Source organism: Lepidochelys kempii, chromosome 21, assembly GCF_965140285.1.
Source record: "Lepidochelys kempii isolate rLepKem1 chromosome 21, rLepKem1.hap1, whole genome shotgun sequence".
Classification (NCBI taxonomy): Eukaryota; Metazoa; Chordata; order Testudines; family Cheloniidae; genus Lepidochelys; species Lepidochelys kempii.
The window spans coordinates 10,586,854-10,598,719 of record NC_136400.1 but is presented as its reverse complement, the minus strand read 5'-3'; the positions used below and the strand labels follow the sequence as shown (position 1 = coordinate 10,598,719).

General features: G+C 53.9%; 1 protein-coding gene across 3 annotated transcripts in view; it reads left to right on the top strand.

Moving 5' to 3' along the window:
• The window catches only part of LOC140901285 (suppressor of cytokine signaling 2), a 35,731-nt gene that overhangs the window by 19,174 nt on the left and 4,691 nt on the right, over positions 1–11,866 (top strand). Inside the window, exons 1-2 of one of the 3 annotated variants that reach the window (XM_073319855.2) lie at positions 3,181–3,447; positions 10,591–10,857. In XM_073319855.2, the coding sequence (XP_073175956.1) occupies positions 10,704–10,857 (154 nt within the window). In that variant the 5' untranslated portion in view covers positions 3,181–3,447; positions 10,591–10,703. Of the gene's footprint in view, positions 1–3,180; positions 3,448–3,480; positions 4,871–10,590; positions 10,858–11,866 lie in introns of those variants that run through there. The other 2 variants (XM_073319859.2, XM_073319856.2) reach the window with 2 other exon arrangements.

The window sequence follows — 11,866 nt, the reverse complement described above, 5'->3', positions numbered from 1 at the left end:
CCCGCCTATGCCAAATAGTCTGCAAGTGGAAAATTGCCACACACCCACCGCAGCCCTTGTTGTGACTGTTCTCCGGATTTGAACACCTTAGGTTAGTGACGAGCAAACAGCAGAACAAGGGACTTAAACAGGCCTCGTTGCTACAGAGCCTTTCACCCACTAATGCACATTAGCCAAGCCGCACAGTCCCATCAACCCCCCCACCCCCTTTTTTCCCCTAACAGGGGGTAGCAATGTGGGACACACACAAACTACACCCAAAATTCTCTAGTGGGGCCGGTAACTTTGGGTGTCACCATTTCTGGGTGCTCAATGGTAGAGATACAGGGTTGGATCTTTTTTGGAGATGCTGAGCACCCATAACCCCATCTGTCTTCAGTATTAAGCACCTCAGAACAGGGACCGAGTCTTCCTATGTCACTCCAGCACAACGCAACCCTGGTCATGAGTGGAGACCCTGGGTGCTCTGTGATACAAATAATGGCAATCACGTGTGTGAAATCCCTGCTGTATCTCAGCAGCGTGGCTTTGATCTTTCAGCGTTATGGGTGGAGAACTTGCCTGAGGACAACTGCATCATCCTCTCCTGGGCAGCTGCCTTCAAATCCAGGTCACCTCTGTGGTAACCAATGGATGGGGCAGAGATGGGCTATGAAATTGTGACTTACAAAAAATGAATAGGGATGGTAGATAGAGCCTGGGGTTGGGAGTCAGCTTTATAGCTTTAGGCAGGAAAGTGGTCTAGTGGTTAGAGCCTGGGCTTCGGAGGCAGGACTCTGGGGCTCTCTTCCTGGTTGTGCCAGTGACTTGCCAACTAACTGTAGGCAAGTTGCTTTTACTTCTCTGTGCCTCAGTTTCCTCCACTCTGGCAAATGGTACTTAGCCCTCAGTCTCACTAAGATGTTGTGTTTAGTTAAACAAACGTGTGTAATGTGCTGTGAGATCCTCCGATGTAAGGGGCTAGAGAAGGCCAAAGCATCTCAGCAAAGGCTATAGGAACTCTGGCAGGGCTGCTGAGGAAGGCAAACTGCAGGAAGAAGTAAAGCAAAGGGCTTACCATTGGTGCAGAACTTGTGTTCAGCTCCAGGCACAGCTAACCTCACCATGCAGATCTGCACATGCTTTCTCTGGGCTCGAAGCTGATTCCCCCCCCCACCCCTTTTGCCGGATTTTGTGCCGTATTAACTCTTCATTCACTGGGATGAAACAAACGAGATGGGGAGAGAGGGAGGAGGTGAGTGCAGAGTCTCTGCTTTAGAGAATGAACTAAAGACTGCTTTTAGATGCCCTCAAAATAGGCCTTAGTCCCGGGGTACACAGCTGCAGCAGGAGGCTCTGGCTGGCTCTTGGTTCTAACGAGCACCAGGAAACTAGGTTACACTGAGCTGTCTATCCATCCATCCAGGTTCTTATTCTGGGATGAAGTTCAACCTTACTCTGGGCCCAGGCATGGCATCACGGGAACTTTGGGATTGCCTAGATCCCAAGCACAAGCTGTGGCTGCCTTAGGATTTGCTGGACAAGTCTAGCAGCAAACCCAATGCTGGGAATAGCTAGGTATGAGTGTGTGGGGTGGGCGGGTAAGGAGTGAGATCATCTTTGCTGTAGCCCATTGGCTGGGGAGCTGGGGCAGGGATGGTGAGGTAAATCCCATGGGAGGTTTTCCCAGAAAATGTCCTGCAAAGATACCCCTGCAGCCTGGTCCCTGCCGAGGCTGCACGTACGTATTTCTACCTTGCTCATCAGTGTGATGTTAGCTGGGAAAGTGTTCACAACTGGGCCTGGCCCTGAGAGGAGAGACAGCTGTGGTATCAAACGCAGGGCTGAGCTTGCGGGACAGGAATGCCCGATGTGTCCCCTCTGTCTTTCATGACACTTTAAGTATAGGAAAGGTGAGGTTCCCTGTGCCATGCGGCGTGTGGCTGGGAGCCCCCTGCCATGCAGCCCCAGTAAAGGGATAACACTAGGGGTGACTGTTCATGCCTGATATTCCCCATGGAGCTGGAGCTGCAGGGCTCAGAGTGGGGGCGAGGGTGGGGTTAGAGATGATTGAGCACCTCTCTTATAGGGCATCCCAACTTCTTTCTCCCTCTGGAAGGGGGCTGGATGGGCCATGCCCTCAACTTGCCTTGGGGACAAATTGGGCCCGTTTCTATTCACGCCACTGCCCTCCACTTCAGTAGGCTTGGCCGTTGGATGACGAAGTAAAGAGAGAGAGAGCCCATGATGGGAGGGATGGGAGCTTCCCCAAGCCCTGGGTGCGCATCCTGCTGACTGGGGCAGGGCATGCTCTGTAGGTCAGTTTCACAAGTAGGGCAGGGGATCAAAACCTTTCTAAAGCTAAATGTCCCATGTGATCAATAGGGTGACCAAGGAGCAAGTGTGGAAAATTGGAGCGTGTGTGTGGGGGGGGGTTTAGTTGCCTGTATAAGACCCCTAATATCAGGATTACCCTAGTGATCAAGCATCTTCCCAGGACAGGACTTTGCCAGGACAATGGGTCGAGGGGGGTGGCATTATTAATGTCTGATCTCCGAGCAGGATCTGCCCCTTGTCCCAAAATCCTGCTCATGTAACCCCCCCCCCTTCTCCCCATGCCTCTGTGGGGTTTGAACCCCTTGGCCTTTAGCATTGAACCCAGGCTGGAACTCCATGAGTTGGCAGCAGCAGGAGGCTGTTATCCACCAGCGGACCAGCCTCTAAAGGGGCAGGAGACCGGCACCCTCAGGTTTTCCTTCCTCTTCTCCCAAGTCCCAGTGTCTTGCGGCAGCTTCCTTGCACCGCAGCAGCAGGGCTGGACGTGCCCCCCCCCCCACACCTCCTGCAGCGCCCGCCCTCTCTGGGTTGCCAGGGGGCCCCCTCCCGGCTCTGCCCAGCGGGTGGGTCCCTGGTGCTGCCTTGGGGGAGGCCGGGGGGTCTCCAGCCCCGTTCATTGCTCCGGGCAGGGAGCTGCAGCGATCTGGAGGCCCGTGGGCGGATCCTGGTCGCTCCCCCAGGGGCCATACACGTGTCTTGTGGTGTGTGTCCCCCCCCGCTCCCCTTAGAGGCTGCTTGGACCCCCTCTCCCCACCCGGGCGCCCCCCAGCTCCAGCGGGCAGGGGTGTGGCCGCACGAAACTCCTCCCCCAGCTCCCCGGGGAGGAGCCCCCCTCCGCGGCCAGGCACTGTCCGGAGCTGGCGGGGTGGGGCCTGGAGCCCCGCCCCCAGGGAAGAGGCTGCAGCGACCCCGATACCTGCCCGGGGCTTGGGGCAGGGGGGCGCCAGCCAGCGGCCCCTGGTGCATTGAGCACGGGGGAGGGAGGGTTGCCAGCAGATTCCTTCCCCCAGCTGAGCAAGCAGGGGAGGGACCCCCCCCGCGTGTCTCCCCCCCCCCAGCAGCCGGTGACCCCCCCGGGATGGTCACACCTGGACGCGCTCACTCCTCCCCGGCCCGGCGACCGGGAGACAGGTACCCACCGCTCCGGCCGGCGAGCGCCCCCCCCCCCCGAGTCCGTGCCCCTGCCAGCCCCCCGGGGCGCGGGCAGGCGATGCCAGGTGTGTGCTGCGCCGGGCGGCACCTGGGCGGGTTGGATAAAGGACACGGAGGGGTCTTGCAGGGAGATCCCCCCCCCCCGCAGGGTGGATCGTGCCTCCCCTTGGGATGACCTTTGCACGGGGCGGGGGGGATGCTGGGGGAGGGGGTTGTGTCTGGGATCAGCAAACAGAGCGCAGCAGCTGGGCATTGCGCCCCCACCCCCCTTTTTTGCAACGCTTCTTCTTTTGTGAGCAGAGTCCCCCGTCGCCCCCCCCCCCCCAAGCTCCAGGGATTTTAATGCCCGGTCCTTTCGTTCCCACACAAGGAGCAGTGAATTACTGATCACTTATTACCAAACTCTCCCCACCCCCCACCCCCCGCGCCAGCCACTTAGCTGCCCCTTCCCCTAAAACAGCAGCACCGTGTGGGGTGGGGGGGTAGGAGCGTGTGCGGCTGGATTAGCGAGATCCGAGGGGTGGGTGTCAGCGGCAGAGATCCTTTCCAGGGCTGCTGGCCCTGCAAAGTCTCCAGCAGTTATTCCCGGGAAGCACAGCCCCCGGGGAGGGTGGGCAGTGGGTTCTGTGGGTGGCCAGAGGGGCTGGAACTAGGGGTGCTGCTGCACCCCCTGACTTGAAGTGGTTTCCATCATATGCAGGGTTGACAGTTTGGGTCAATGGCTCTGAGCCCCCCCCCCCAAATGGTTCCAGCACCCCCCGTGTGTGGGTGCTCGGCAACCAAGGGTGCCAGGGAGCCTCTGTAAGGGAGTCAATCCTCAGTACCAAGCTGTTTCTGCCGGGGCGCAGAGGGGTGCATGCCCCTCTCTTTGGCTCTGGGCATTTGAGGTGGCCCGAGCACAAACCTGGCTCAAAGCAGGAGCCTGTTGGACAGCAGAGAGGTGGAAGGGGGGAGGGAGGGGTTGGCTCCTTGGCATTCTGCTGAGTCCTGGCTCGCTGGCTGGTGTCAGTTCTCTTCCCCCCACCCAGGAGGAGCCCAGAAGATGGGGTCTGGGTCTTGATTCCAGTGTGGGTCGGTTGCCTGCAACTTCTCCCCTCCCCTTGCGAGTCCTTTTCTCCAGTGTGACCAAAGAAACCCACCGAGGTGCAGTGTAGCCTGCCCTGAGAGCTGGTGTTAATAACTCTGTGCTGGGTCTCTAGTGCCGCTCACTGGTAGAGAGGAAAGTGGGACACAGCTGACTGCAGACTTCCCCAGCCTAGCTGCCAAGGGGGAGCCGCAGCCTCAGGGTTTGATTGACAGGCGTCTTGCTCTCACCCTCTCCCATGCTCCTTGGCTGTTACTGTCGACTTTCAGCACCCTAGGCTTTGCCATGCCAGATCAGACCACTGGCGCATCAGGACTGGTAAGCCCATCTTTGATGCTTCCCATGAAGGCAAATAATGCACGTAACCACTTGTTCCAGGCGCTATTTTCATAAGTGGAGTTCCTGACCTCCCTCAGACAATCGGCTTATGCCCTGTGCCATGAGCGTCCATCACCTTTATCCTAGTGGGAATAGTCACACGTGTCTTCTCAGTGATCGTAAAACTGCCTATCAGAGAGACTTAGGTTTGGGGAGCCATGGTGAGATGGTAACAGGGAACCTGTGAACAGAAGGGGCAGCAGGCTTAGAGCTGGGGAGAGCTTTAAACCATAGGATAGGGTGATGGTTCGCAGGAAGAAATGACCACAAGCTCCTTAAAACAGACTATAGTAAGGGAGGGAGACAAATGTTTGGAGGAAATGTAGCAAACCTGTTCCCAATGGTTAAATCAAAAGAGCACCCTAGAGGAGTCTCCTTTCTAAAACCTCTTGTTCTTGGTCATGGGCCATTGCCCATTCTGTGCCCACATGGCTAGGCTGGCCCACGAGGCAGGGAGCGGAGTCACAGGAACATATTCAGACTTGGTGCCAGCCCCTGAGACTCCGCTGAAGTCAATCGTGCTTTCACCCGCTTGTGAACTGGGCCCCGCAGCCTCTTCTCCACTGGGAAGCGAGGTGGTGTCAGGACACGTGTTGAGTAACATGATTGTAAATGCTCAGTGTGAAGGAGGATGTGTTGTCCTGGTTTGCAGTGGTCCGCGGACTCTGTCAAGCAGGACAGTCCTTTGGCCTGTGCTGAGCTAAGCTGTGTGTGACCTCATGAGGGCTATCCCATGTTATTTCCAGTGTAGACCAAACGCCCGAATGCAGCGACTTCTCTGCCGTGGGGGTGATGGAAATGGGTGGATGTGATTTCAAATAAATAAACAAAAAAGCCTAGAAGACATTGCAGCTGCAGCCGTCTTCTACCTGCAGGGAGTTCATTTCCTGAAGACGGGCCAATGAAAGAGACCGTATCCACTTGAAAATGCAGGGAGAGGGGAGGGATTTGGCCGGGGACATGGCTCGGTAGCTCGCCGTTAATGTTTGATGATGATTGTCAAGTATGTTGCAATGTATGTCCTGGCGGTTTTTCAGCGCTCCTTTAGGATGCAGGCATGTCAGTGTCACGAAGCAGCAAGCTCTGTTGTGGTTTTATTGTCCTGGGGAGATCACTTTCCAGCTGGAGAGGGAGGAATCTGACTTTCCAAGGCATCCTTCTTCCTTCCTTCCTTTTATTCTTTCTTTCCTTTTCCCCAAGATGACTTCATTTTTTTACAGCCTTTGGAGATGATCCAGAGAAGGTGAGTTTTCAGTGTTTACATTCCAGTCCTCAAGCCCCAGCATCTGGAATGAGCTGCCATCCTCCAAGCAGATGTTGTTTTCCACTCCAGCCAGTAGAGACTTCAGAACAATACAGTGTTGCCTTGCATCCTGATTGCCTTATGTATTTGAAAACAGTGTGACTGAGACTCTGGGCCCCCCAAGGACTTCACAGATATCGCTATGCCTACAGTGACACAAGTTCATGGGAACAGCAGGGGCAGACCTCAGATCCTTGTGCTCAGACCCCTGCTATATGAGCTGCCGGAGACTCTCCACTGGCTGTTAACACTATAGAGGCTATGGCATGCAACTGAATAGTTAGAAGGCAGTGATGTACACTCTGCCAATTCTATTTAGCATTGTCTCATTTTATTTTTAAAGTGCTCTTGTGGCTGCACAAACAATCAAATTACAGTCAGGGACTGAAAGGCTGGTGTTTTAAGGAGTAGCTTAAGCCAAAAATGGACCCTGCATAAGAGAGACCAAAGACGTGGATGGGGATCAGGACTGGAGTGGTGCAGAACCCATGTCAGTTTGAAGGTCAGATATCATACTGGGTCTAGAAACCAGTGATGAACTCAAGGCATGGAGTTTAGATCTGGGCTGTCCCAAATTTGGGTGGTGTTTGTGTCGGGCCCATTAGAGAGAGGTGCTCAAGCCTCTGGATCCAGCACTCATTGGGGAGAGGGCTCTGGATCCAGCACTCAGTGTACTGATTATTTTTCCAGCTATGGTGAGTTTTACAGATAATAAGGAGTGAGGTAAATGACAAGCCAGGGAGGGTGAAATGATTTTACCAGCAGGGTCAGAACCTTAGTGCAGTGGGGGGTTATTTTAGCAGAGCCTGGGGAGAATACACTTGATCGGCATCTGCACCATTGTGTTTTGTACAAAGCTCTGACAATTCCTCCTTGTCAATTACTGGCAACACTGTTCCACCCTTTACCCAGAGCCTGGAACTGTGGTGCTCTAAAATGCCCACCAGAGAGGCAGCATGCTGTTAGATAAAAGCCTTCTAACCTTGTTATCTCTAATGTTCTACCCGGGGCGGGGCGGGAGGGAAGGGGGGAGCTGTGGGATAGAAACCTCATGGCCATGGTGTCCTTGAATCTTCTCTTCCTTCCAGCTTACTGACTATCTCTGTGAGACCTTGGGCAAATCAGTGACCCTCCCTTTGCCTCAGTTTCCCCATCTGAAAGACTTCAGGGACGTTGTGTTGATTAAAGAGTGGATGTTAGTACAGCTTCTTGAAGATGGTGCGTGTGGGGGGGAGAAATGTTAGAGCTGTGCTACATTTTTCCTCATGCAATCCATGTAGGTGTTAGCTCTCTGAAGAGACCCTTGCATTCAGATGGTGGAAATAATCCTGATCAGAATAGAGGCTGAAGTTTTCGGTCCTGGGTACCGAAAGCAAAGCTCTTTAACTCATCATTAAGCTCCTAAATAGAAACAATCGCTATTTGGATTAGTAGCACCTAAGGTGCTGTACAAACATAATAAGAGACCAGTTCCTGCTCCAGAGAGCTTGATGTCTGAATAGGCAAAGCAGTGTGGCAGAGAGGAAGAGTACTGGGCAGCAGAGGTGTCGAGCCCCTGCAGCTCCTGTTGACTTCAGTGGAATTTGGGGGTGCTCAGCAAATCAGGCCGAGTGGGGCTAGGTGAATTTAGGAGGCTAATTTTAGACACTCTCGGTTTGAAAACTTCAGTCAAATCTCATAAACCCACTGTGGCGAAGGGGGTCGGAATTGGCCCTTGATCTCAGCATGGGGAAGTGGGGGACTCTGCCTAAGTTGAGCCTCAGCTCTGCACCCCCCTGATCCTCCCCCCGCCCTCCAGGGTCAGATCTCTGCCACATTTGTCTCTTTTACCAACCGTCAGTTCATTCCTCAGACAGCAAATCCCTCTCCATATAGACCAATATAAATCCACCCTCATTAGGATTCCAGAGCAGTCCTCTCCTGGCAGCCATCTGCCCCTGAAATGCTCTTGCCTGGCCAAACGAGCTCGCTTGACCCCTACCTGTGCCTGGCTTAGAGGGCAGGGCCGGCTCTAGGTTCTTTGCCATCCCAAACTCTGAGAAAAGCCAAAAAAAAGGGAGGGGGGGCCAGAATGCCACCCCTGGAATTGTGCCGCCCCGAGCACGTGCTTGCTTTGCTGGTGCCTAGGGCCGGTCCTGTTAGAGGGGAATTAATTCACTTGGCCTAGGGGGAGCTCTGGCAGGCAGAGGGAAAGCAAAGGCTTTAATCACCTTGGCCAGGGTGGCAGCCAGTGTCCCAGAGACTTGCTCTTGTTGGAGGGTTATCCAAGGTGAGAGCTGCTGTCGGAGGAGTTGAATGCAGCAGTTGGACAGAGGCTGGAGCCAAGGTGCAGGGGGAGGTGGATTTAAATAGCCAGACAGTGTGTTTGTTTTATGCTCCAGCACTGGGAGGATCGGCTGCACTGTGTGACCTATGCATGGTGGAGTCTCTGCAGCAGCTCGAGGTGGGGAGAGAGCCCGGGTAGGTATCTGCTGCAGCTGGCTCTGGTGCCGGACTGCACAAATCCACCAGCGTCATCTGTCTTGTTCACCTTCTCTTGTCTGCAGGCTCTTTCCCTGCACCTGTGTGCCCTTGCACCATATCCTTCCTCCTTGTCTGTGCTTCCCAATTTGCTCTGGGGGGGACTTTCATAGGCACAGCTGGGCGTTAGGCACCACATTCCCATTCGTTTCCCATGGGAGTTGGGTTCTGTCATGAGGGGAGGGGGATTGTCTGTTAAGGGAGGTGGGCTTAGCCCCTTGTGACGAATTATCTGCCTCCCTGGTGGTGGGTCGGCGGCTGGGGATCAGGTGAGACCTGCAGATCATCTGGAAAGGGGCCAGGTGGTAGGACCCGGTTCGTTGGTCTTCTAATTTACATGGGATTATTTTAGTTTGGAGAAATAAACTCGTCCCTGAAGGCAGGGACTGTCACCTCCACCAGGAGGGGGCTGTTGCAGGGACACTTCCAGGGCTTAAATTCAGGGCCCTGAAAGGTCGTCTGGTTTGAAACACTAAGACCCATCAGTTCGCATGCCGGTGGGGCTGATGGAGCGCTTCGCGTGAGCAGAGCAGATAAACTCAGGAGTTTGCTGTCTCTTTAAACCAAGCTCCTCTCCATTCTGCTTGGTGCTTGGCAGCATGGTGCCATCTCTCAGTGTCTGGTGTTTGCCAAAGTGGTCTTGGCTGGCATTTGAGATATTGTGGTCTAGTAGTTAGAGCAGGGACTGGGTGACAGGACTCTTGAGTTCTAATCCTGGCTTCAACAGTGACTTGCAGCCTGACCTTGGGCAACTCACTTAATCTGTCCATAAAAGTATGAGGAGGTTTCCCCTAATGACTAGATGAGATAGAACCAGGGGATTCTCTCTATTTCTAGGGTCCCCTCATCAGGGCTTCGCTCCTCCCGGGCTCAAGGGAGCTCAAAACATGCTTAATGAAGCAAGGGTGCGAACCAGCATGGCCATTGCTTAACCCACTGCAGCCTTGAGCACCAAAAGTTAGAGTCAGCTATTGATTCATATTAATGGCACCAGCCTCCAGGCCCCCAGGGAAATCTGGTTTGTTACCTGATACCTCAGTGAGGGTGGCAGGATCTGGTCTTTCCCTTCACCACCTTTCATTTAAACAGGGCAAATAGCATGGTGACGGAGGGCTTGGTGGCTTTCATCCTGCCCATCTCATTCTTAAGCTGGTCTTGTCTATCTGAAATGTTAGGAGACAGACATAAAAACCTGTCAGGGTTCCATCAGCCTAGGATATGGTTTCCAGGGCTCTGTCCATTCCCGGATGTTTCCCCCACTTCCCCTGCAGCGATGGTTCCATGTTACAAACTCTTCCCAATATAACTCAGAAGCGGCTTCTGTATTTCCTCACACGCATAGAATTGGACAGAAATAAACTTCCATGGTTTTTTGGGTTGGGTTATATATATATTTTTTTTGGTTTACTTTTTTCTCCCCCTAAGTCCTGAAATGTAATTGAAACATATCAAAATCTCGCCCCACGATCTAGAGCTGGTGAAAAACCCTGGAGAAAAATTCACAGATTTAATCCACATTTAGAGTATTGAAATTTTGACCCCAAAAGCCCTTCGTTGAAAGTTGGATCATTTTGACCAGCTCTACCCCATTCTCTTATCAAGCTGCAGTAGTCACCGTGTCGGCTCTTGTCCCTTCCTATTGTCTTTTGCTCCTCATCGCCGTCATTGGATTTGCTACCTCCAGTGTAGCAGTCTTGTAAGGAACGCCCTGCAGCAGCTGGCGGTGTCAATAGTGATGGTCTCTGGTGATGCCAAGCTCCTGGGCGAGTGGCTTTGTACAGGTTGGGCCTCCTAGTGCTGGTTTTTCCTTTCTTTACTCTTCTGTGTTACCTTTTAGGTGTAGAGAAGTCCCCAGTGATTCCAGCAGCATTCCTTTCCCCGAGCGACCTCCCCTTGATCGCACCTTGAGATGCCCTCCCTGAGCCCCCGTGGCCAACGGAACACTGGACCATGAAGTCCCCCAGTGCTGTGATCTGCAGGGAGAAGCCGGCTCTGAGCGTTTACCCTTATGGCTCTGAACGGGATGGCTGGGAAGAGGCCAGGGATGATGAGGACGTGAACTCAGCCCAGAGCAACTGCACCATAAGCCACCTGGAGCAAGCTGGTAAGGGAGGATGGATGTCCAAGAAGCTGAAACCTATTATCACAGACGCTAGACATGGGAAAAGCTATTAGATCCTCTAGCCTCACCCTTCTCCAGCCCAAGGCTGTTCCCTAGAGACTATTCTCCAGGGTTCTGTCCAGGCCAAGTCTTAGATATCCCTAGAAATAGCTTCCCTTGGTTCTGGCCATTTGCTTTCCAGCCAACCAGATCTCAGGGTCAGGAGACAAGCCAAAGCAGCTAATGATTTTTGGGTGTCCATCTTGAGACTCCTTAAATGCGTCTGATTTCCAGAGGGCAAGTGCTCAGCACTTCTCTCGGGCTGCAACCTCAGTCATGCTCTGAGAACTGCACACACACAACTTGTCAGTAGCCGCAGCAGACAGATCACTAACTGGCTGGGTCATGGAGACCTGAATTCCCTTCTTACCCTTACAAGCTTTCCTCTGGGTCAGAAAACATGGGCTGGGCAGCATGGCCTCACCCTGGGTTGAACAGGGGCCATCAGCCTCCGGGGATGTCAATCTGGCAACTCATTACTCTCATTAAATCCCCACGCGTCAGTTTGCACCAGTGGGGATAGCCCTAGAGCTGCCTTTGCTGCTGGAGAAATCTGCACCAGGGGACAGGGAAATGGGCCTCTGTTATTTGAACTGTGGTAGACCCGGCCCTAGAGGTCAGGGCCCCAGTGCACTCGGAGCCCTGAAGAGCTCTCAGACTATAGACAACAGGTGGAGAAAGCAAACAGCTGGGGGGAACACGAGGAAGCAATAAGGTGATACTGGTCAGCACGAAAACATCGGTCACAGCACACCAGCTGCCTACCCATTGGCCTTATACCTCTGCCCCTTCTATTCCCTTGTCCCCCAGCTCCTCTGGAAACCTCTTGCATGGGACAGCCAGCATGCTCCTTCCACCTTGACTCTTCCCCTCTCTGTGACCCTCAGGGCCAGCTTTGTGGGGTGAAGCGCCAGGGCTGACCTGCGTGTGACGGTGCTTTCTCTCTTGGGCA